This window comes from Diceros bicornis, chromosome 3 (genome assembly GCF_020826845.1).
Source record: "Diceros bicornis minor isolate mBicDic1 chromosome 3, mDicBic1.mat.cur, whole genome shotgun sequence".
NCBI lineage: Eukaryota > Metazoa > Chordata > Mammalia > Perissodactyla > Rhinocerotidae > Diceros > Diceros bicornis.
This window is the reverse complement of record NC_080742.1, coordinates 28,356,198-28,380,586: the sequence shown is the minus strand read 5'-3', so window position 1 is coordinate 28,380,586 and position 24,389 is coordinate 28,356,198. Positions and strand designations below refer to the sequence as shown.

Here is a 24,389-nt window from a genome sequence, read left to right as displayed (position 1 = left end):
TAATTGGCAGTTCTCTAACACAGAATGCTTTAAAAACTCACCAACAAAACTTGCTATAAAATGTATCTGAGGACCCTTTGGTTATTATATCTAGAGAAGTTGAAATAATATTTTATGTTCATTAAAATTTCTTATATTGAAAAAATACTCATCTGAGACTGAAAGAAAAATAAGAGTTTTCATTTAGAAAGTTACAAGCATCAAATTGAAAAACAACATAAATACAGGAAAGGAAGAGATAAAATCATTTACAGATGACATGATTATATACCTAGAAAACCCAAAGGAAATCTCTGAAAGATACTGGAACCAAAAGAGTTTAGTAAAACAGCAAAATACAAAATAAATATATAAAAATCTATAGGAGCAGAAACAATAAAAATTGATTCTCATTTTTAATTAGCAATTATTTTTTTAAAGATGTCTGAAAATAACATTAATGACAAATGAAAAAAGTAAGTCACAAAGATTAAGAAAAATACAATACTTTATTAAGAGAACTTCATTAAAAAAAAAAAGACTTGAACAATATTGGGACATACCGTACTATGTTCCCGCAAGGAAAAAGAAAAAAAAAACACTGTAAACTGAAAAAGATATTCTTTTAAAAGTACTGAAGGAAAACCTTTTACTAAATATAAAATTTTATTTTTTTTAATTTCCAGTTTTTCTATATAATCTGTATTTTTTTATCTTTTCACTAATGACCAGGTGTCATTTTAAATTGTAAAACTGTAACAGTATTAGAATTAATAACAATAAAATTATCAAAAGTTTTCAAACGTAATCTTTGAGTTTTGAGGCTGTATTTTAATCAAATTTCCAGTTTTCTTAAGCCCCTGAATATATGTCAACTGCAGTTATTAGAAATAGGTTTAAAAGATTGAGCAGTAAACACAGAGAAACAGGTAAAAACTGACAGCTTCATTTCTTTTCCTTCCTTTATTCTAAGATAAATGTAATGTGAAGTAAAAAAAAATAGGTGTTAGAACCAAGATGAGCATCTCACACTAGTCACTGGCCTCAGAGGTAAAATACCCAAATGGAAGTGGAAACTAGTTAGAGGCTCCCACATGTGAGTTAAATGCTCCCCAAACAAACAGCAGGAAGGGCTGGCAAGTACATTCATTTTAAAAGTAAATATTAACGTAATGAGCTTGGTGACTGGAAAGCTGATTCTGCTCTCTCGAGATTTTCACTCCCCTGCTCCTTCTCATCACAAAGAAAAATCACTAAGAAGGCACAAATTCTCCTACTTCCCAGCCCAACTGGTACCAGAGAAGAATCTAAAAAAATCACTCTTCATGTTTAGGTCCTCAGATCTTCCCAACTCAACTGTGGTACAAACAGAAGACAAAGTCAATCAAATGATACATGCATGCCAGACCTAGTGCATGAAATGCAGCGGGGAGCATAAGGAAGCTAAACTCATTTTTTAGGGGTTATAAGTCTGCTAACTGCAGAACAGGGGCCAATCATAAACACCAGCATCTCCTGCCTGCTACTTTGCTCTTCTTTCCTTGCCTGCACCAGTCACGCACCAGAAAAGAGTTGTGTCTGTCACAGCGGACAGATGGTACAAGCAGCCAAAGGGTCATAAACTGACTGAACCCACGGCCTGGGCTGAAAGGGCTCAGGGCAAAGGAAGCATGGTGGCTGGAGGCCGAACCATTTGCTACAGACAAGACTGAACTGACTATCCCCACCAAGACCAAGCAGTTTCAGGAAAAAAGAAGAAAACTCAATGATATTGGAAGCAGAGGGAAGAGAAGAGAGAGAAGAAAGAGAGAGAGAGAGCGAGAGAGAGAGAGAGAGAGAGAGAGAGAGAGAGAGAGAAGAGAGAGAGAGAGAGAGAGAGAGAGAGAGGGAGAGAGAAAGAGAGGAAGGGAGGGAGGGAGAGAGAGAGGGAGGGAGGGAGGGAGAGAAGGAGGGAGAGAAAGAAAGAGAGAGAGAGAAAGAGAGAGAGAAAGAGAGAGAGAGAGAAAGAAAGAAAGAAAGAAAGAGAGAGAGAGAAAGAAAAGAAAAGAAAAGAAAAGAGAAAATGGTCTGTTCCTTTTCTCAGCATCCACCTTACCAATAAAAAGCAATACAAAGTATTCAATGTCTCTCTCCATGCCCACATAAAGTCTTTCTTTTTTCTTACTAAGATGTAAATATTAAAAAGATCTGCCTGTTTCTTCTATATTTGTAAGCTTTACAAAGATTTCAGTTGTCACAAGGTGAAATAAAAGTGAAGCTATAGTCACTTCACATGCACAAGCTAATAATTCAAGTGTATATATAATACAGTCAGGATTTGAAGAAAAAATGAATTTATTATCTGAAATTTTTTGCTCAATATTAACTATCTGCCTTGTTCAAGGGAGGCAATTTACACCCATTGAAAGATCTTCTGTCACTGTTTTCTGAACATGCCAGTAAAAACACATACCAGCATCGCTCTCGTAATGCCTCCCAGTTCAAACTGATCTGCAGGCAGGCTGGTGATCCATGGTATCTCAACCAACCGTCAACCTTCCACAACCTTCCCTGTCTGCACAGCTCTAATCTCTAGCTGGAAATCTGTATTAAACTATTACTACTAGAAGGATCAAGCTTATATTTCAAACAATTCCACCCAATCCTCACCCAAATCCAGATAAAAATAGCAATACAAGCACAGTTTTAACATAACCTTGAAATTAAAATGTAAAAGTAAAGAGTAATTTAGAAGAGACCTTCTTGATCTCACACTAAACCACCATGTTCTCTTCAGCAATTTATTTAATCTCCTTGGACCTGTCTCCTCTCTGTAAAATGGGTGTAACTTGGCTGGAAAATGACATAGATCTACTGCAGGAATCTTTTAGGTTCACTTACTCTCATGCCTTATTAGGAAAACCGATCATCTATTAGAATTACTACCAAACATCATCAGTTGCATCTTTGTAAGAACTTTAGGTCCTTGCCCCATCTATACACCACACACCACACCCATGGTACCTAAGTGTTGCTCTCCCTTCTCCTGGCAAGCAGCCTAGTAAAATGCTAAGCACACACTGGAGTCAGAGAGACTAGGTTGGAATCTCGGATTAAACCACTTTCTAGTTGAGGGGCTTCGAGCAGTCACAACTTCAATGAACCTCAATTTCCATATTAATCTTTTGTTGCATTTCCTTTTTTCAGATGTTCCCTCCATGCTGAGGACATGTATGTTAACACTGTAATTTTTATTTTCTGCTTTTTAATATTTTATGTTTTCTGCAATGAGTATAATTACTTTTCTTAATACCAAATATTAAAATTAGTCAGTGAAAAATACGTAATTGTGATTAGAAAAAATTCTGAAGCTGAAAAAAGTCCAAGGTGAGTTCAAGATGCCTATGTTGGCTGAAAAATATAATCAAATGGAAGGAAATGTATATATAAAACAATATAATGAGAGAAATAAAGGGAATACTGTTGGTACTAAAGTGAATCATCCAAAATTGTGGTCATCCAATTAACGTCATTCATATGGGTTTTAAGATTTTTATCTTCCAATAACTGTAGAGAAATTAACGTAAAGGCAGACAAGTGTATCCTGCAAAGTCCATATTTATTTTTTCCTTTTATGACTAAAGCACCTTTTTGTTGCACATGTAACACATCATTTAGATAGAGTAATGCAAACCTCCTGGGGAAAGTTTGGAGCTCAATTAGGGCATCTGGGGACAGGCCATATGTTACCAAGCCTTTTGCACACCTGAACCCCAATATCTAATGACCCAAGGATGTTCATTTATAAAATTAAATAGTCTGCCTTTTAAAAGAAGAGAATCAAGCACTGCAGAACATTCTCCATCATATTCACTTGAAGACAATCTAAAGAGAGCTATACAGCTGAAGAAGATTTAAAATAAATGAGCATCTATAACACAAAAGAAGTTGTAATTCATGCCTTAAATGACCTACTAACATATAATTTTATCTCACCAATCTTATTTCTTCTCTATAATTTTTTAAATTAATAAAATCTTCATTAAAATTGAAAAAAAAAACCATAAGTTATCCTTATCATTTTTATCTGTTGTAGAATAATGTTTACTTAGCCTCCTCTTTGTTAAAAATTTCTTTTTCACTGTCATAGTTTTTCTTTTGGCTAAAATATCTGGAAAATTAATGTGACGTTAAGAAATATACAATTGTAGAACTAGGACTATACTTTCTGAACCTAAAATCAGGACGCATGATCTGAAATCAAGAGCTGTTCAAAAAATCCAGACTCTGTGTGACTACCAATACCCATCTTCAATTCCTAATAGTTCAGTAATAGGCCTTTTACAAGAGTGGCTCTCAAGCATTTTTATCATCTGAACACACTTGTGGGATATGACACACAAAAAATAACCCTGGCAAACTACAGCAGCAGTATTCTCAAGGTGTGTGATTTTTGGTAGGGAGAAATGAAGAATCTTGAACGAAAATCTTCAAGGAGCATTTAGAAAGCTCTCACCCTCCACACCCATCACTGTTTTACAGAGCTAGTGCAATCTCCTTTTCTGAAAATCTTTTAATATAGAACAAATAATACTCTGAGGTAACTAACTTATAGTCATAGCCCAGCCTTAAGGCAAGGAACAGACTAGAGGAACATATTTCAGTTTGTTTCCAAGACATATGTCATGGGTGATAATTTCATACTTGGCACATTCCCACGGGTAAACTCTGGAATATGCCAAATTCCTGGCACTCTAACTGCAACTCAGCCCCTTTCTTTCCCACTCAAGAAAATATATCAAAACACAATTGAGAGACTGACATCAATCTGCTCTACATTTTTTTAAAAGGAAATTATTTGCATACTTCAATATTTCAGTTGATCAAAACACAGAGTTGTGGGGCCGGCCCGGTGGCACAGCGGTTAAGTGCGAGTGCTCCGCTGCGGCGGCCCGGGGTTCACAGGTTCGGATCCCAAGTGCGCACCGACGCACCGCTTGCTAAGCCATGCTGTGGCAGCGTCCTATATAAAAGTAGAGGAAGACAGGCATGGATGTTAGCCCAGGGCCAATCTTCCTCAAGAAAAAAGGGAAGGATTGGCATCAGATGTTAGCTCAGGGCTAGTCCTCCTCGCAAAAAAAGAAAACAAAACACAGAGTTGTAACAACGTGTTTGAGGTCAGCTAGACTAGACTGGTAACTCCCATACACTGAACACGAAGATACCTTCTAGACATCACACTTTGCAGACATCTCACATGAGAGCATCCACAGATTGAGAAAACACAAACAAGCACATGGAATTGGTGAATCCAGGACTCCCCAGGTTCTCTGTCCAGTTCTAAGTGTCTTTCAATACTTACAAGTCTGATTTGTCATGCTGGAAAAAAAAAATATCAGTGAAAGGCAAATAAGTACTCTACCTGATACCATTTCGGCTGAGTATACAATTACATGCTGAAATCATTTTCTTTACTTTATTTTAACTGGTCATAAAAGCCTTAAAAAAATTCTTTCCACACATTCCTTACCCATGCGTATGAGATTTAACAGCATGAAATTTAGAATTTACAGTAGCTATTTAAAAAGACTTACAAAAAACTATCAATCTCCTTATTAAAAAAATTAAGCACGTACTGTTGCACTGTAACACACTACAGTAAAGAGTACCACCATATTCTCAGATCATTAAAAAAAAATTTTTAGAAAATCCCCAGGCTCATATGCTTAAAACAAAGAAAAGAAAGTGAGAGAGAAAGGGGATGGCGGCGGGGGCGGGGGGGGGGGACAAGAAGGCAGAAAGAAGAAAAAAAAAGAAAATTTTAAAACTAAATAAATTGAAAGAATAATGAAAACCAACTTTGTATATCGAAAATAAAATAGATTCAGAAGGAAAAATTGAGTATTCCTTCAATTATTGTCTTTACGTGGTGCAAGAGTTCCTTCAAGCAACCTGACACTGATGTATCCTGAAGAAATCAACCTTGCAAAACTGACAGCAATTTTCTGGTTCCAATTTTTTGTAATTGTGTCTTTTGTAAATTTTATGACACAGAGAATAAGAAGAGTTAAATGTGTTTTGGACTATAAAAAACATTTCATAAATGTATCCCTCAGAGAAGGATCATTTAGAAACGTACATCTGTCACAATGACCTAAAAGGTCAGCACACTCCAGACCAAGTGTGACCACGATTCCAGTCCTCAGAGAACCCTGACCCCCCGGCTTAGCTGATTTCAATGACCATTATGTCTCCTAGAATAAGAGGCCATCTCAAACACAACCAAGCAATTTAAGGATTTGTAGATTATAAATCGGGGGCTCACATTTCAGCCAGCAAGAAAATGGGTATAATGTACTACTGTAGCTGAGCCCATTTTGCACTTGTTGAAGAAAATCATAAGTACTTAAGCTGTATAGAGTTCCCACACCAAAGGTTAGCTTTCTGCAAATGAATTCAAACATGCAAATCAAAGCACTGCCAGGAAGGTAACACCAACCACCCTTACAGAAGAGGCTTCCTACAGGCTAAGGGCCTGCCGTCAGCCTGTGTGGTGCTCATGAAGAGAAACAGGACACTACTCGTGCTTTCAACTTCTGTAACATTCTGTCTTTCAGGAATTAAGAATATGAAAGTGACTAATTCTCCTAAGTGTCATTCATTTTGAATTTCGTGACATGTACTTCCTCTCTGAATCTTTACAGCACTACCCAGACATTCTAGCCACTGTCTGGGACTGCACATAATAATGGTAATTATGTCTACCATAATTAGGGAGATGGTAAATGCGATCAAACTTTTATAGAAAGGAAAACTGAAACACAGAAAGTTTTAAGCATCTGAAAATTTCAACTAAATTTCCGATGAGAGAATTAAGGAGGAAGTGAGGTTCTTTTTCAGCCATCCAACATGTTGAATTTGAAATACAATGACTTACTGGATTACTGGCAAAATCAGACAACAGTCTGTAAACTTCCAGACTTCGTGCGTGGGATAGGGTCAGAGCATCCAGGCAGACATGACCATGGTGAAAATAAAATAGGATATAAAGCAGTATAAAATCTTACTATAAAAGTGAAGTTGAATATGTGCCCAGGCCCAACACTGCAAGATGGCAGGAGCTGGTCAACCTGTAAATGCCAGTGGGATTAAATCCTTAAGACTGACTAGATTGAGAGTCAGGTTCAAAGCTTATCCAGAGCCTGACATAAAACGGACATGAATAAATATTTGATGCACAAATTGAATAGGGAAGTACGACAAAAAAAGACGTTTTGGGAAGGCTGGAGTGGAGTGAGAAATGGAACAGGGAGACCAAATAAGAGGTTGTTGGGATAAAATTGGTAAAAGTGATAAAGTCCTGAACCGAGGGGGTGGCAGCTGGAATGATAATGAAGGCATTAAAATAAGAGACGACTGTTTGATAAGGGTGGAAAGATAGGCAAGAGCTGGATCATGAAAGGCCTTGAAAGCCAAGCTAGGAGTTTGGACTTGAACGTGCAGCTGACAGGTAGCTTTTAAAGTACTAAGCAAGAGAACAGCATGATTTGCACTTTAGATCCGTCATTCTGTTGGAATAGGAGGCATGATGTAGGCAGAGAAGCCAGTTAGAAGACTACCGCAGGTCCAGGCAAGAGAGGAGGAGGTTGAATGTGCACCTCAGCAGTGGGAACGGAGGTAACAGGAGGGAACAAGAACCAAGCCAATGCCCAGATGTGGGGCTTGGAGGAAAAGCGTAAGATGGTGTCAGGTTTTTGCCTTGGAAAAATCGTGTGGCTGTTAAAGCCAATCACTGAGATAGGAAAGAGAAAAGGTGCGAGTTTGGGGAATATAGGAATTAGTAATCTTTTGTATGTACTGAGATCGAGGTAACTATGAGATATAGAGGCAGAAACACCTGAGGGGCAGCTGGATATCTGAGTGTGGAATTCAGAACAGAAAGCTGAGTCAGCCACACTGATGTGAGTGTAATAACGGAGTAGTCAAAAGCAAGGGACAGATAAACCACTCAAGAGCAGGAAAAAATGATCACAGAGGATGGAGGGTTTCCATTATGATGGAAGAGATGGGGAAGACTTAACTATGCTCAGAGCCTATGGTGAAACACCTGTAAAAAGGAACAGACAGGAAACATAGATATAAAAGGGAAGCATCAATTACACAAGCTTCTGGAGTGGAAAGGAGGGAAAGGAATCAAGAGGATAGGAGGAGGAACCAGCCTAGAACAGAAGGAAAAAAACATTCTCCTCTGAGATCAGACAAAAGGAAGGAAGACCGGGACAAATGAAGGTACACATGAGGGCAAGGGGCTGATGTCCGCCAGTACTAAGTGTTCTAAGAAGTTGGAGGGTGTGATGAGTTGAATTGTGTCCACCAAAAATTCCTATGTTGAAGTCAAAACTCCCAGTAACTCCAAATGTGATCTTTTTTGGAAATAGGGTGATTGCAGATGTAATTAGTTAAATTAAGACGAGGTCATACTGGAGTAGGATGGGTCCCTAATTCAGTATGATTGATGCCCTTTATAAAAAGGGGAAATCTCAGACACTCACTGAGGGAAGACCATGGGAAGTCAGACGGGGATCTCCAAGCTAAGGAAAACGGCCTGGAATAGATCCTTCCCTCACAGCCCTCGGAAGAAACCAACCCTGACGACACTTCGATTTCCAGCTTCTGGTCTCCAGAACTGTGAGACAAGAAATTTCTGCTGGTTAAGCTACTCAGCTTGTGGTACTTTTCTACAGCAACTCTAGCAAACTAATACAGAGGGAAAGTCATCTACTAAAGGAAGGAGGGGTGGAGGAGGGTAGCTAGAAGGTTTGAGGGAGTGGAAAGGTTTCAGCAGGAAACAAGCCAGCCACACAGTGCAAGGCTGTGCACAGTTGCCTCAGGTTCCAGCCAAGGCTGGAGATGATAAATTTATTTACAGAATGATTTCCTCAAGCAGCTCTTGGCAGCCACTGAGTAAAAGAGAAAAAGATGCCAGGTCAAAATCAAGGGCTGGCAGAGTAGATTACAAGCAAAGTACAAGGTGGTAAGGCCTTTGAGGATCCTGGCAAAGGAGTGATGGACCATGAGGGAACAGAGAAGGAAACAAAGCACGGGGGTGGGTTGTAGGCTGGGAGAATGGGCTAGGGCAGGTGGAGCAGAGGTCAGCCAGAAACTGGAAGCCAGCAAAGAAGAGAGAGAGGGAGCGCAGCAGGAGCGGAAGAGCTAAGGAAAGACTGTTACTGGGATTCAATATTTTAGATGAGGGAGTCAAGGAAGTCTGAAGCTACACCGTTGTATACAATGTATACGTCATTCATAGAGACACTGAGGCCTCTGATGATGATGATGATGATGATGATGATGATGATGATGATGATGATGATGATGATGATGATGATGATAATGACAGTGTGAGAAAAGACCCACCCTCAATGTATGGAAAAGAACGATCAGGACTATCCCCAAACCATATTTGTACCTAACCCCTAGACTCTGATTCTCATAAAAATCACTGCCACATTTATCATCTCGGGTATTATATCTTTACACAAAATAATAAAGAGAGGCATGGATTAGAAGCTGAGATCAATGTACACTGCCCCCATCTATCTTACAAAACGATTATATTAAGCAGACAGGAAGCAAGTTAAGAATGTACTTGAAGCAGTTGCAGATCATATGTAAAAATGTTAAGATATTTTTTATGCTTTGTACACATTTTCTTAGGATACAAAAAATAAAATAGCTGGAAAATGACAAAACAAGTGTTGGTAGCCCCCTCTACTTCACAAACATGAAATAACTGACCAGAGCAGAGAATAATTAGAAAACTCACAAATGATCACCCATTTTTCTCTTCAAACAAATAAATGCTTATATACCATAAACAAATGAAACTCCTTGCATTTCAAAGGTTTATTTCAATTGCTAAAATTTTTGTATTTCTCACTGAAGAGCCAAGCATAGTCAACACTTTGTTTTGGCAACTCATCTGAGCTAAAATAACAGAGGCATGAAGCAGAACTAAAACTACACAATTTAACTTGTTAATTTATGCACAAGAACAATTCATGAATTGTTACGGCTTTAGCCATTTCCAACTCTTCCTGTACACATATATTTACACTTAATTGGAGATTTTTGCTCCCAAAGTTCAAAAGGTTTTATGTGTGGTAATTTTACACTGAGGGAGATTAACTGTATTTTCTGACCTTTTATATTTTAGGTATCGTTATTATTTTAAAACAAATCATTAAATCAAAAATAAGATTCAAAAATTCACCTGAAGACATAGTGTAGCTATTGTTCGCTGCCCCGGGAACAATGGGGCCACTCAGTGGACACGGCCTGGGCATTTATTGGAGACAAAAAGGTGAGAAAGAAATCTGGAAAGTTCTGCCATAGTGTCATAGATATGATATTCACACTTACTGGAGGCTCTCATCACAATGTCACCAAAAACAATGTGTCCACTTAAAACTATGACACAAAATAGCCATCTTCTTTCATCTTTCAATCTGGCTTAACCAGTTATTTCTCCAACAATTATTTATTTAGCCCCTTCATTTTGACCATGTACTGTGCCAAACCCTGGGGCTCCAAAGATCAAGAAGTTCTGTGGGGGAAGAAATAAAACAACAAACTAAAACCAATAAAATTTTATTTGGGCTATCCTTATAAATAATTAGCCTAGCCACATTAAATGTGTGGATTAACCCACAGAACATAAAATGCTTCTTATCTTATCAAGGCCCAAAAACACAAGAAGGAAGGACAAAATGATCATTCTTAGAATGTCCTCTCTCCGAATATGATGGGCGTCAACAAAATTCCCTATTCCAACAAAATCACCTTGCATTGGTAAATATCTGAAGCCCTCAATACTCAACTCCTGAAGTGCCTTGTTCTCTCTACCACAAGCATTAGCACACAGTTCCTGAATATAATTCCAGGCTGGTTACGAAAATCAGCAGTCATGGTATTTCAGCCTATTTAAGAACAAGTAAACAAATCTTTCAAATAGGTCCATATTTCTTTTTCTCCTCTGTCCAAGGTCAAACATTTACACACACCCTAGAGAAACCCTCTACATGAATCTGGGAGCAGCAGCTAAGCTCCAGCTCCAGGCACTCTGGAGGAGCCACTCCTCCAGATAAGGAGCCCTCCAGCTCATAAATACTGAGTAAGGAGCGAGTTGCCACACCTCGGTGCATATCCAAGAAGCTGATCTAGCTACCACGTTGCAAGACTGAAATCCTAATTGAATTCCAATGGACTGCAGAGTCCCCCAACTCCGAGAAGAAAAGCGGAAGGCCACGAAATGAGTTCAAGAAAACCTCTAACACTATAATCTGAAGATGATCAGAACTCAGTGACTTCCTGTTTATACAATCACAGGTCTGGTGCTCTTTGCTGATCTTGGTAAAATTATAATTTTATGTTGACTGTTATGTAGGATTCTATCCTACACTTAAAGATAGAAAGCAACTTGAAGATCATGGTCTACCTGATTGGTTTTACAACTGAGAAAATTGAGCCCTGAGTAAATCAAATGACCTGCTCAAATAGCTAGGAAGTGGCAAGTGAGGATCCACATTGTTTGATACTCGGATCAACACTCTCTCTCTTCATCTGCAGCAAATATTTACTCATATTCACTAGTATTTATTGAATTTTAACCATGTGTAAGACATCTGAGGGATTACGAAGCTGAATGCAGTCATTCTCTCAAGAAATCTAAAAAATGGTGGGTTTTAGACAATTTTTTCACCGTTTTTATATGCAAATCACCACATGAAGCCTTACATGGAATTTTAGAGGAGTATCTGAAAGTAATTCTCCTCATGGGCCTAATACTTAATTTCAAACTGAATCTTTCTATCTCCCTTGTAGCCCTTCAACTACAGAAGGTGGATGTCATGATGAGAGCATTGATGATGATGGTGATGAAGACAAGGACGATGATAATACCAATAATAAGACATTTACTATGTGCCAGTCACTATGCTGGAACCTTCACATACTTAGTTTATTTAATCCTCACAACAACCTCAGGAGGGAGATACTACTATATCTCTATTTTTTAAAAGGTATGGGAAGGGGCCTGCCCAGTCACGTAGTGGTTAAGTTTTCGTGCTCCGCTTCAGCGGCCCAGGGTTCACAGGTTCAGATTCCGGGTGCAGACCTATGCACCGCTTATCACGCCATGCTGTGGCAGGCATCTCACATATAAAGTGGAGGAAGATGGGCACGGATGTTAGCCCAGGGCCAATCTTCCTGAGCAAAAAGAGGAGGATTAGTAAGAGAGGTTAGCTCAGAGCTAATCTTTCTCACCAAAAAAAAGACATGAGAAGAGTAAGTTGATTGCCCTTGAGAGGGTGGCTGAGTTAGGGTTTACACTCAAGCATGCCTTTACTAATACTGTCTCCCAGGCTTCTGGCCCTGGGTCTTCCCCTGATTAGCTGAAAATTACCTGGCCCCTCTGGACCTCAATTTCTTCACCTGTGAAATGGTGAAGTGGGCCACATGATTGTCCAGTGTCTCTTCCAGGTGTAGCATTCTGTGCTTTACTGATTTGAGGTATTTAACCAATCTCTTTCCTTTAACAGAGGAAAGAAAACACTTTGTAAAAGCTAGGATAATTTTGCCCCAAATTACAAAATCCAGACCTTTGTGCAGAGGTTTGGGGGTAAGGGAGGGTAGGTGTACAGGTGTGACATTTACATCCTTAACTTTCATCTAGGCTCCAACCTCAGACTTTTTTGAAAGCTAATGTCACAACCACATGACAGAATAACATACAATCATTAACAATCGTGTTTAAAGAAGACAAGAGGTTTTTTAAATTCCTAATGATGATTAGGAGTCATCCATAAAAACAGGGGAAAATATGATGCTATAGGTTAAAAGAAAAAAAGCAGGGTATGATACATGAGCTGTTTGCTTTTTGTTGTTGTTGTTTTTCTTAACATGGGGGAAGAAGCAAGAAGAACATTCAACAGTGGTTGTAGCTGAATAATAGGATTTGGGAGATTTTTCTTTCTCCTTTTCCTTATTTTGTTTTTTATGTAAGCTTAAATTACTTCTATAATTAGAGGGGAGACTGTTCCTTATAGAGAGAGAACAGGTGCCCAATATTCTGACATTGATTTCTTCTGAGAAGAAAGAAAATATTCTCCTAAAAACATCTCAGTAACACTACAGAAATTCCAGAAATACAGGTTTAGAGGAGAACATCATTATTACCTACTACAGATGGGGAAGAAAAGATACCTCTGTTCTTCAGGTCTAGAATAACTAAGCTTTACAGGATGTTTCAGGGAGGCTGAAAGGGGAAATTGCTCTGGGGTCCAGGGACACACAGCTTTGTAGAGCTGGACCCAGGGAAAGAAAGAACAGGTGCAGCAGATGAAGCAGCAGACCGTGAGAGCCAAATGTCACTGGCCCCATCCAGAAATCCCGGTCTGGAGCAGGTTCTCCCTGAGTGGTCCTGCCCTGCACCACAGCCAGCCACATGGCTAAGGGGACTTTCCATGAGCACACATGTCCTTTCCTCTCTGAAGAAGTGCAGCAGAGGGAGGACAGGTAGCATATTTCACGGAATCTGCAACTGTTAAAACAAATCAAGCAACCACAATCAAACTAATCCATGCTTTCATTACACTGCAGGATAAGCACATCGAGTAGATACATCTGTGTTCATATATAAACATGCAATATATATATATATACACACACAGCCCAGTTTACAACACAGATCAATTACTGTGGCTTTGGATGGCGAAAATGAAACACTTCACTCTACAGCACTCTTGGGAACATTTTGTAAACACATTATTTCTCTGGTGATTCCCACTGATACTACAAAAAACTTGAGTCCAATTGAAAAAAATCACATTCTGAACACTATTAATTACATATGGACCCTCTGCCTTATTTAAACAGGCTTTTTTGCTACTTTGTAGCAAATAGATAAAGACAGATCTGATACACAAAGAATAGGAAAACTAGAACAGGAAAAGTCAGCTCCTCCTTTGGGAGTCTGACAGACAATATGTGGCGTCACTGTCGCATCACACCCTGATTCAGAGGAGGGCTACAAAGGAGCCCAGCTCTCCAACAGCGCCAGACTTGCCCTAAGCACACACACAACATTGGGTTTCACTGGCACTACCACCATCAAGAAGGCAACAAGACAAAAGTCTGTGGGTGTCTTTTGTCTATTAATTTAAAAAGACATATTTCTCTTGATTGCCACCAAAATTCATTTGAACGATTATTTAAAATTGAAAAATAATATACTGTAACTAAATAAAGAAATGTCATCTCTTGTTTTTTAAAAGCATTTTTTTTTTCTGTTTCTAAGTGTGAAGTTGGCACCTGTTGACTTTACCTGGCAGTAATTAAATACATCTAACACTAGATAAAGAAATTTAACCTACCTCATCAAAGGTGGTGTCATCTTTCTTCAAAGCTATAAAATAAAAAGGGGAAAGGAAACAGTTATTGTGAAACATCTCAAAGAGACCAAGTATCTAAGTTCTAGAAAACAGAAAAAAAAACAAAGCAGTATGGTGTTTTCATTTCAGAAAGTAAAATCGTACCCCATCCTGAATAACAGTTATGATACAAATACAAAAACTGCAAATGACAGAGAAAATTGCACAGCGTGCCTTTTTGTGAAATACTTTCATAAATATGTAAATTGACCTATCCTCCCAAGTATAGAAAAGAAGTATGCATATCTTTCCCCTATCACTTCTTTAGTAGGAAAATATTTTAATGAAAGAATCAAAAAGTAATCTTAAAGAAATTTCCCCTTAAACTTCTGGTTTTTGAGCATATATCATTACACATGGTGTATGGAGCTCCCAAACCAATTGTTAGGATGACACACTCTGCACAGTGCCCTGAATGAGATTTTCATACTAGAGAAGTTTAAGTACCGTGATGAAAAAAACCAAGCATGTAAAATAAGCACTGCAGAGACATTCAAACATTTCAACATGATAAATTTTATAACAAGGTATCACCAAAGGAAATAATACATTCAGAATATTTTATAAGAACTAGAAAATACTCAAAATTTATTTTAAATATACGTGGCTTCAGAACTGGAATTTTATCCCTCTAAAGAGAAAGAGAAGTATTTCATGCATAGTTGGAAAACACCTAATTCCTTAAATTCTAAAATTACTTAGATTGTTTCATATTAAGGTAAATGCACAAAGTAGCTAATTTAGCTGAAACATAGTAGCTAATTTAGCTGAAACCACTAGTTGGAGAAGTGTTTCAAATTTACAGAATTGTGCATAGGTGTTTACTGTCTATACTGGATAGTTCTATTCTGGATAGAAGCATTTGGTAGCTCTTACTTGGAAAGCTATGTTCTGATAGAAGCAATGAAAAGCAAATTATTTTGGCAATTAAGCTCAGAGAGGTCGTGTGCCTAAAATGAAGCTATCATATCAAAGCTTATATTATATAGTCTAGCAATCTTGAAAAGGTTTTCTCTGTTTCATACTACAAATTTGTCTTTTTAAAACATCAACAACTATGTAGTTGTGGTGGTGAGTTAAGGGGGATGAGGGTAGGTTGAGGGAGATAAAATGTTTCTGAAAGTTTAATTCTTAGTCTTCCCCTTTTGCCTAAGAAACTGATCTGTAATAGATTTCTCTACTTCCTTTATTAGAGAACAATTTCTTCTGAATGGAAAACAAAAAGACAGGCTTTGTCCCAGTCTCAAAAGGCTTATCTCGCATTCAATTTCTCACACATATTTTATTATGTATTTGACTTGTTACATTAAATCTAAAATAACCTATTTTGATAGAAAGATATAAGATCCTAGATGATTCTTAATGGCTACCTTTTAACTTGGAATGTAAAACTTCTAATCTAGAAGTCTTTCTTTAAATATCAGTCAACAATGTTCCTAGACTATACCCCTCACTCCTTCAACCCAAGGCACGTCCTTTAATTAACATACTTGACTAGTGATTCCTTTTCAAAATATTAGTGACCTATGTAAATATAGACAAATTGCTCCATCTAAACAAATAATTTTTTTGGAATAAGAAATGATTAGCTCATTGATTTCAAATACAAAGTCAATTATCGTACAGCCTCATACTAGCTCATTTAACAAAGATTAATGGAAAACACATTATGTGGCTGCCATGCAAGATGGAAAGCTACAGCAGCTAGCTTATAATTCACAGCACAAACTTTTAAATATATTTACTTTGGACATGACAAAAGTTCTGGAAACTTAGCCATGGGTTTTCTCAAGCAAAGCAGCCAATAAGAACTACAGTTGATACAATCCCTTAGGGAATTGCAAACATGAAATGAAGACTCTCAAGTTGAGAGTTGAAGAAAACAGAAAACTAGAATGTCTTTGACACCCAGACTAAACTATTTTCTTGCTGCCCCCAAGTTCTCTCAATTCCCCTACAATTCTGGATAAAGGGGTGGGGTCTGTAGGTAGAAAGAAAAGGAGGAAATAGAAGAGGGAATTGCAGGTGTATTTTCTAAGATATAAGGAGCAGGAAGCCAGATTCTCCGCCCTGCACACTACTCTCAAGCCCAGGATACCATACGGGAAAACATCTTAAGACCAAGAAGTCTTAACTGAAACCCTTCATTGCTAGAACAACACCTTACCAGTTTCTTCTAAATATTGAATCCTTGCCCTGAACAGCAGTTAAAAGTAACAACAAAGGCCAATGAAAGGTGTCTATGCCAAATATTTATCAGGTCATTGATGAATAAGCTCTGACCTAAACAAGCACACAACATCTCGTTATTGATTACATTCCCTGATTGTTATTAATTATTCATGTAAATGTAAACCCAGAACTGTTGTCAAGGATATCATGGGATAACAGGCATATTACACTTTTCTTGGTTAACAAAGGGGCATATATTAACCAATTTAAGATAATCGCATATTCTATTCACTCCTCTGCTCAGACATTGCTTCCTCGAGAAAGTTTTCCATGATCTCACCAAGACTAAAGTGGTGGCCCTCCTATGTGCTCCAATAGCAAATTATGCTCATCTTTATGGTAGAATTTGTCACTCTGTATTGTCAACGCCCATTCATGGCCCTGTCTCTCTTAAAGTCCTTAAGGACCAGGACTAGTAACAACGGTCACTAAATCTGAATGCCAGCACAATATCTAGCACACAGGAGGTACCTGATAATTATCTGTTGAATTAATGAGTTCTACCTCAATGGTAAAAGGATACCATCTTATATTTTGAGACACACTAAAGTTTTGGCATATGAAAACCATACACTATTCTCTCTCACGAAAGGATTATAGATATAAACTCCATTTCACAGTTTTCAAATTAACATCTTTTGAAACTACATTGGGAGAGGATACGGTACAATAGTTAAAATTTGTGTCTGAACCTTTAACCTCACATTTCTCTTTTCTGACGGAACGGATTCATCAAATGACAGCTGGACTCTAGAATTACACACTTACAGCACAAGGTAACAAACCCAAAAATGCAGTGTAACCACAGCCTCTTCCTTCTATTCAGTTCTCTCACAAACTACATCTTTTAAAGAAATAGTATACATGGGGTTCATCTCAAATATCGCAGAGTATAAACTTCCTTTCTCTAAGAGATAATCCAAATAAGTGTGAAGAAATGCATTCAAACGAATATGAACAAATGTCAGCTTGACCTAATCTTACACCGGATATTACAGAAAGCCTTTCTCCTCCTAGGCTGTCACTCACAATAAAAAAGAAACAAGGAAAGAAAAGAGAAAATGGATTTTAATGTAAACTTTTTAACCATAAAGTTCCAATTTGTCTCTGTTTATACTAACCTAAATTTAAAAAAAAAAAAAAAAACAGGAGACAACCAAAGTAATTCCTAAGTAATCGAACACACTGACACTATTTAGCAGAAAACTCTAAATACTCACTACTAAAATCAATGGATGACTTTGAAATTCAATTGCATCCATCTTATAAAAGAACCATAACTGTATTATAGTCACTCCCTGGCAGATGTCACAAATTAGAGTGCTATGGCTTGAAAGCCAATGTGTTTTATTAGACCTTTTATAATACAGTAATCTCAGATCAGCTGTATTTTGGGGTAGGCAGTAACAAAGTTGGCATGATTTTTCACGTGTGAATAAATTAAACATTAGCATTGCTGCTTTTATTCAGTTTTATATAGTCAGAATTATTACTAATAAACATGATTGGATATCACATGCTTTCAAAAATTGTCCTCATTTTCTACAAATGATCACTAATTTCTTATGGCTAAACAATGATACTGCATATTTTACCACAGAACAAGCTACACTTCTGAATTATACTAAAAAAGCAAAATAAAGTCAGTATGTTTGTATCAAAAGCCATCATAGAATGGTTAAAGGGAGTGAATATAGTGAGATGTTGGGTTATTCAATAGGAATAAACCACTTACTCACTTACAAGTACCAATGGAGAAAGGAGGAAGACGGGATAAACAGAGAAATCAGAAGGAATAATAACAGCCTCCAGTATTGATCTTCACCATGTGACAGATATTGCACTAGATATTTTATGTATTTTATCCGATTTAATCTTCACAACAACCTTAAGAAAATTTACAGACGAGGACTCTGGGGTTTAGGGAAATTCTGCTAGCTGCCCAAGACACACAGCAAGCAGGGAAAATGGGGTTCGAACCCAGACCAGCCTAACTCCAAACCCTATCCTGTTTCCAGGTTAGCTAAACTGTGAAGTCAGTGGCCACTTCTTCCCTTACTTCTCTTGCTTTCCACTAGAAGATCAATTACGTCAGTATGATACAATCATTAATAATGATAATAACATATCACAAGCAGCTACCGAGTCTTTATTACTCACCACACAGGTCACCATATGCATTATTTCATTAAGTGCTAATAACAAAACTGAGTTGTACATGAAAAACTGAAGCTCAGAAGTTGAAGGACCTGTCCAAGGTCACTCAGCTACAAGTGGCAACACCAGAAATCCCCAGTCAGTCTGACACACAGCCCACATCCTTAATGTATGCACTATATAATCCCACAGTAAAGCCTCAATTCAACATCCTCCAGTACCTTAAAAATCCTTAAATAATCAGATTGATCTCCTTGCTTTTTGATTTTGCAAATAAAATATCAAGAAAATACATAGATAAGAAAGATTTATTTTTCTGTAATGTTACTTCTAATGAATGTCTCGGGCTTGGTATACAATCATAACCACTTAAAACCTCCTTATCTCCTTTTACAGTATTCCAGAATGAGATTTGCCATTCAGAATCATGATCCTCCATCAATACAAGAAATAATCAGTTATGTTCACTGCACTGTACTGTTTCTGAAAGGGGGGAATAAAATCTACTAGATCTTAGAAGACATTTTAACAAGAGTTGGAATCAAAAGGAGTTTCACATCACTAAATCTCAGTAAGCTAGAAAATCCAATTAACTATAATACCCCATTTGCCAGCACTGTAGTTAATCCAAATCTCACTGATTGTCCATCAAAACCTTGAAATTATTTAAACATAAGGAATTTTTTATATTAATTTCCTTGGTTTCTTGCTGAGACTCAATTGCAATGAATTATTTAACATAAAACTGGAAGGGCTCCAACAGAGTCATTAGCATTAGTAAATATACAGTTAATGTGTTTTAGAACAGGGCTTAATGGACTCCAGAATCCGCCTGTGTGATGGCCCGGGTCGGGGGCTGAAACATCCTCCTTAACAAGGAACAGGACTCAACACCTTGCTGTCTCGCACTCTTCTTGGCTTCAAACTTCATTTGAATGTAGGGACTCTTCGTATGCAACTCTAACTTGTCAGAGTGAAACTCAAATATCCAATACATTTAATAAATAAAACCAGGAACACATATTGGATTCACACCATAACTTGACAGTCACCTTGGGAAAGCTTTTGGATACCTCTATGAAATTTTAAGTTAAAAGACAACAAAGAAAGCTAGGCTAAATTTTGATCCATATTTTCTCTTACTTGAAGAAAGTTTACATATTTTACAATGCACTTATATAATGATTTTTAAATAAATGGATGGAAGGATGGCTACAATACTCATATGCGCTCCAGGGGTTTATTTTAAGGAATTAAGCACCTTATGCTTAATTTCCCTTAACACCTTCATTAACGTGGATGACACGTTAAACAAGGGAAACAAAGGCTAGAAGGCTTCTTAGGGACTCTGAGGGGTTATTCTTAGCGCTTGTGCGATTTTCTTGCTGAAAGCAGTTACCGGTATAAATGAAAATTATGATGTTAGAGGAGGCTGCTACCGTCTTAAGTAAGGTTCAAAGAGGTTTTTCTATGGCCAACCCTAGAAATCTAACAAACCCATTCCATGTGATACTGTTGTCACCCTGTTATAGTCTGTGACATGAATTTATTCTTAAATGTCCTAAAAACATTTCTCGGTCGGTTTTTATTTGTTGGTCGGTTGGTCGGTTTGAAGACAATAGCAGGAGCTCTAGTAAATGGAAGAAGTTCGGAAGACATTCCTAAATGTTCCAAGTTCACAGCGCGCATTTCTCTGCAGCAATGGAAAGATTCAGAGACCTCGGGACAGAACACCCAAAGCTCGCTTTCGAGGACTCGAAGTACCGAACAAAAGGTCCCATGGTATCTGTCCCACTTCTCCTTAGGTTGGATGTGTTAAACAATACCAAGGCACAACTCAACGTTTCACCAATTTCAAACGCTAAATTATTGACTACACACCCAATACCAAAGCCTGCGCGCAAAAAATAACAAGTGACCCAGGCGGCCGCGCAGCCCCGCGCGCAGCGGGGGCCGGGGCGTTCCCTCGCCTGTCCCCCGCGGGCGCGAGAGCCCGAGCGCTAGTGGCGAGGCAAGGGGACCCAAACTGTTGGCTTAAGATCATCCATAAATGAATCTCCCGAATCTGATGGAGAGGGGTGTCTCCCGTTTCCGTCGCCGCCCTCCCCCAGGTCCCGGCACTGTTCCCTCCACCCTCCGCGCGCAGCGCCGCGCCGCGCCCCCCACGCCAGCCCCGGGTGGCCGCCGCCTGGCTAGTGCCAGAAGCGCGGGGCGAGGGAGCGGGCGCCGGGGTGCCGGGCCGGGTGCCCGGGGCAGCGCGCCACTCACCAATGCGGCTGAAACTCTCCGACAAAGTTCTCCGCAACTTCTTCATCTTGCCGATCTTCTCGGCCGGCTGGGGCTCAATGAGGTCGCACATCTGGGCGACACGGGGCCCCGGCAACTTCCCCAAACTGGTCCAGAGCGGAGAGAAGACAACGGCGAGGGCGCGCGGCGCGGGGAAGGCGGCGCCTCCTCCTCCTCCTCCACCTCCTCCTCCACCTCCTCCTCCGGCCGGGAGGCGACGCGCAGGGCTCGGGAGGCGAGCGGCGAGCGGCAGGCTGCGCGCGGGCCTGGGCCGCGGCTGGGCGGGCGGGGGCGTTCTACGTGGTGCCGGGGGCGGCCGCGATCGCCGCTGCCGTGGGGGCCCCGCGCTGCACCGCCGCCGCCCGGCTCATTTTCCCTCCTTTGTAACCGAGAGGAGCGCGGCCGGCGGCCGGCAGTGGGGGCGGCGCGGCCGGGGGCGGGGCGGGGGCGGGCCGGGGACAAGGTGCTGGAACCGGGGGTCTCCGAGCGCGCGGGGCGCGGCGGGGAGTTCTCAGCCCCGACTTTCGGACGCTCGGAAGAAAGAGCCGCGGCGCGGAACCGCCACCCGCCCCGCCCTCACCGCCCCTCCCGCCGCCGCCGCCCCGCCTCCCCCTCGGCGAAGGCCCCCGGGCGCGGGACCCCGGCGCGACCTCGGCCCCCCGCTCGGAGCCCGCGTCCTCGGCGGCCCTCCCCGCGGCGCCCCCTCCCGGCCGCCCCCGCGCTCCTCTCCCGGCCGTGCCCGCCCCGCCCGCGCGCGAGGACCCGGGCCCGCGGAGGGCCGCGAACCGGCAGAGCTGGGAGCGGGCCGCGGCTGGGGGACCCCGTCTCGGGCTGTGGCGAGGCCGCCGAAAGGAAAGGGGCTGAGTCTAGATCGTTTATCTGAGTGGTTTTCTTCCTGCCGCGAACGTGTGGGACAAGAGCGCGGAGCTGGGGGCTGGGAGGAGGCCGCCACCACTGCCTCCGGGTCGGGGGAGTGGGAAGGCCTCGAGGATGCACTCAGGTTTGACCGTGACTTTTGTGTTTTTTTTCCAGTTTTGCCAAGGAAGCTGTGAAGTGAACGATCCAAAGGGAAAGGTGGGCCCGTTTTTTAGGAGAGTCAAGTGCAAAAGCAGAAGCTTCAACTGTAACCCCCCTGCCCCAAGGCAGGGCTAGTGCTCTATTTCCTTCATCCCTATGTCTGACACCAAGTGACAGATGGGAATGTAGATGAGCTGATTTCTGATATGAATACCCAGTTCTATAGTAAATAGCAAACAGAAGTGCTTAGTCTATTTCTCAATTTTAGAATATATTTCTAAATTGGAAGACTTAGTGGCCAAAAAGATTCTGACCTCCTCTTTCCCCCACCGCAAAAAATGAACTTTAAGAGGAGGGGGGGTGGGAGTGGCTTTATAAAATCCCAGAACAAACAGTTCAGGAAGCAAAGATGCATCGTCTTCATTCTACTAAAACTTGGTACAGCGAACGCTCCGAACGTCACTCTCCCAGGGGAGAAAGAAGGAAGATGGGGGAGGGCCTGAATGAGTTGATTTGAGGCCAGAAAACTCCTTATGAATAGAAATTTAGTAATCTTGAGTCATCTGGCTGTGTAAGTAATAAGAGCTTGTGAGCGTGTGACAATGCTCTTTAGTTTAAAGGAAGTTTTGGGGAGTTTGTGTTTTGTTAAAAGATTTTTATCTTAAAACAAAAACTAGCCCCCTGCCTTCCTTAGATTGTGAGGTAGAACGCTTGGATTTGTTCTGCTCTGCGCTGAGCACATGATAGGGTCTTGATAGATTGCAGCTGAGAAAAGACAGGAATTGCAGCCAAGTGGGGAGCAGAGGAGGGTGGAGAATTCGTTGAGAAAGTCGGTATGAGTTAAAATGCACAGATGTGGGGTCCATATCTAGTTGTTCCAGACAGCACCAAGTGTGGCCTCAGACAGGAAAGAGTTTGACTTTTACCACTTCCTCAGGTTAGTTAGGGAGAAAGTTATCAGCAGCTATGAATGAAAAGACAAAAGCAACCAATCAAAATACTGATGGGTTCTATCTACTGGTCACCATGATGAAGAAATAAGTAGTCATTAATTTAATAAACTTTGACTCTTATATGTCTGTGGCTGTCCTCTTATTCACTCTGACAATGGCTGTTTCAAATATATTTATATTTTATATATATATATAAAATCTCTGTTTTACCTCCCTAGTATTTAGTATTTCTGGCTTTTTAAAAGGTCAGCTTCTGGTTGAATAAATTATGGTATAAGCATACAAAGGTATAGTAGGTAAATATATTTTAAAATGAGATATATCAATATTTATTGACGTATAAATATGTCTAGGGTAAGTGAAAAAAACACATTTACCATTAACCCATTTGTGGGAAAAATATATATTTCTATATGCATAGAAAATTTCTGGAAAAAAGAACAAAAAACTATTAAAGTGTGTACTCAGAATAGAGAAAACATTTCTTTCGCACTTTATACCTTTAAGTTTTACTCAAAGAATGCACTACTTTTATCATAAAAATACTAATTTAAAATATAAAAAAATATTTACTTCATTTAACTTACTCCACTCCATAACTTCAGCTCTCCCACCTCCAAAAAACTTCACCTAATTACAATAGCATACCTGGCAGGGGAAACAGTTGTTGGTAGTGGACCAAATAAACCTTGGCAATTATGAATAACCTATTTTCCATTATATGCTTCCTTTGTTGGTTGTATATTAAAACGGCTAATTTTGCAAGAAACTGTGATACAAAGAAGAAAATTTTTAACTGGATGGTTTAAAGATATGTACACTTATAGGATTCAACTCTTTATACAGTTATTTGTTTCATGTTTGCCTTCATCTTAGATTATAAGTTCCCTGAGGGCAAGGACCCTACAATATAAAAAGTACAATGCCTGTTTCATTGTGGACGGAAATTAAATGTTTGTCAAAAGGAGTGTAGAATGTACTGCTGCTACTGAGAAGAGATGTGTTGTCCTCAGAAACAAAGATGACTATCCAGCATCAGTGAGGCATGTGTATTTTCAGTGGAGGATGGATCTGTGCCAGTTCTCCATCTGAAATTCTGGTTCATAAGGTTATAGTTTTGGCTGGCCTGAATTAAAGGTGCAACATCTGACTACAAAGAGATAAGCTTACCCAGGGGCTGCACCCAGCATGGGTTGACCTTAATCAAATTCATTAATTAAAGCATGCATGTGTATTAATTAAACCTGAAGTGGTAGCAACAGTGGCTGGATACCCAGGACTCATGGGTTCTAGTCCC

The 24,389-nt window shown here is 39.8% G+C and overlaps 1 protein-coding gene across 3 annotated transcripts in view; it reads right to left on the bottom strand.

The window, feature by feature from the left end:
* The window catches only part of CDK14 (cyclin dependent kinase 14), a 537,486-nt gene extending 516,173 nt beyond the window's left edge, over positions 1-21,313 (bottom strand). The window contains exons 1-2 of one of the 3 annotated variants that reach the window (XM_058525247.1): positions 21,105-21,313; positions 14,391-14,422 (exon numbers count right to left, since the gene is read on the bottom strand). In XM_058525247.1, the coding sequence (XP_058381230.1) occupies positions 14,391-14,422; positions 21,105-21,195 (123 nt within the window). In that variant the 5' untranslated portion in view covers positions 21,196-21,313. The remainder of the gene's footprint in view (positions 1-14,390; positions 14,423-21,104) is intronic. The other 2 variants (XM_058525237.1, XM_058525217.1) reach the window with 2 other exon arrangements.
* Between the last annotated feature and the right edge of the window lie 3,076 nt (positions 21,314-24,389).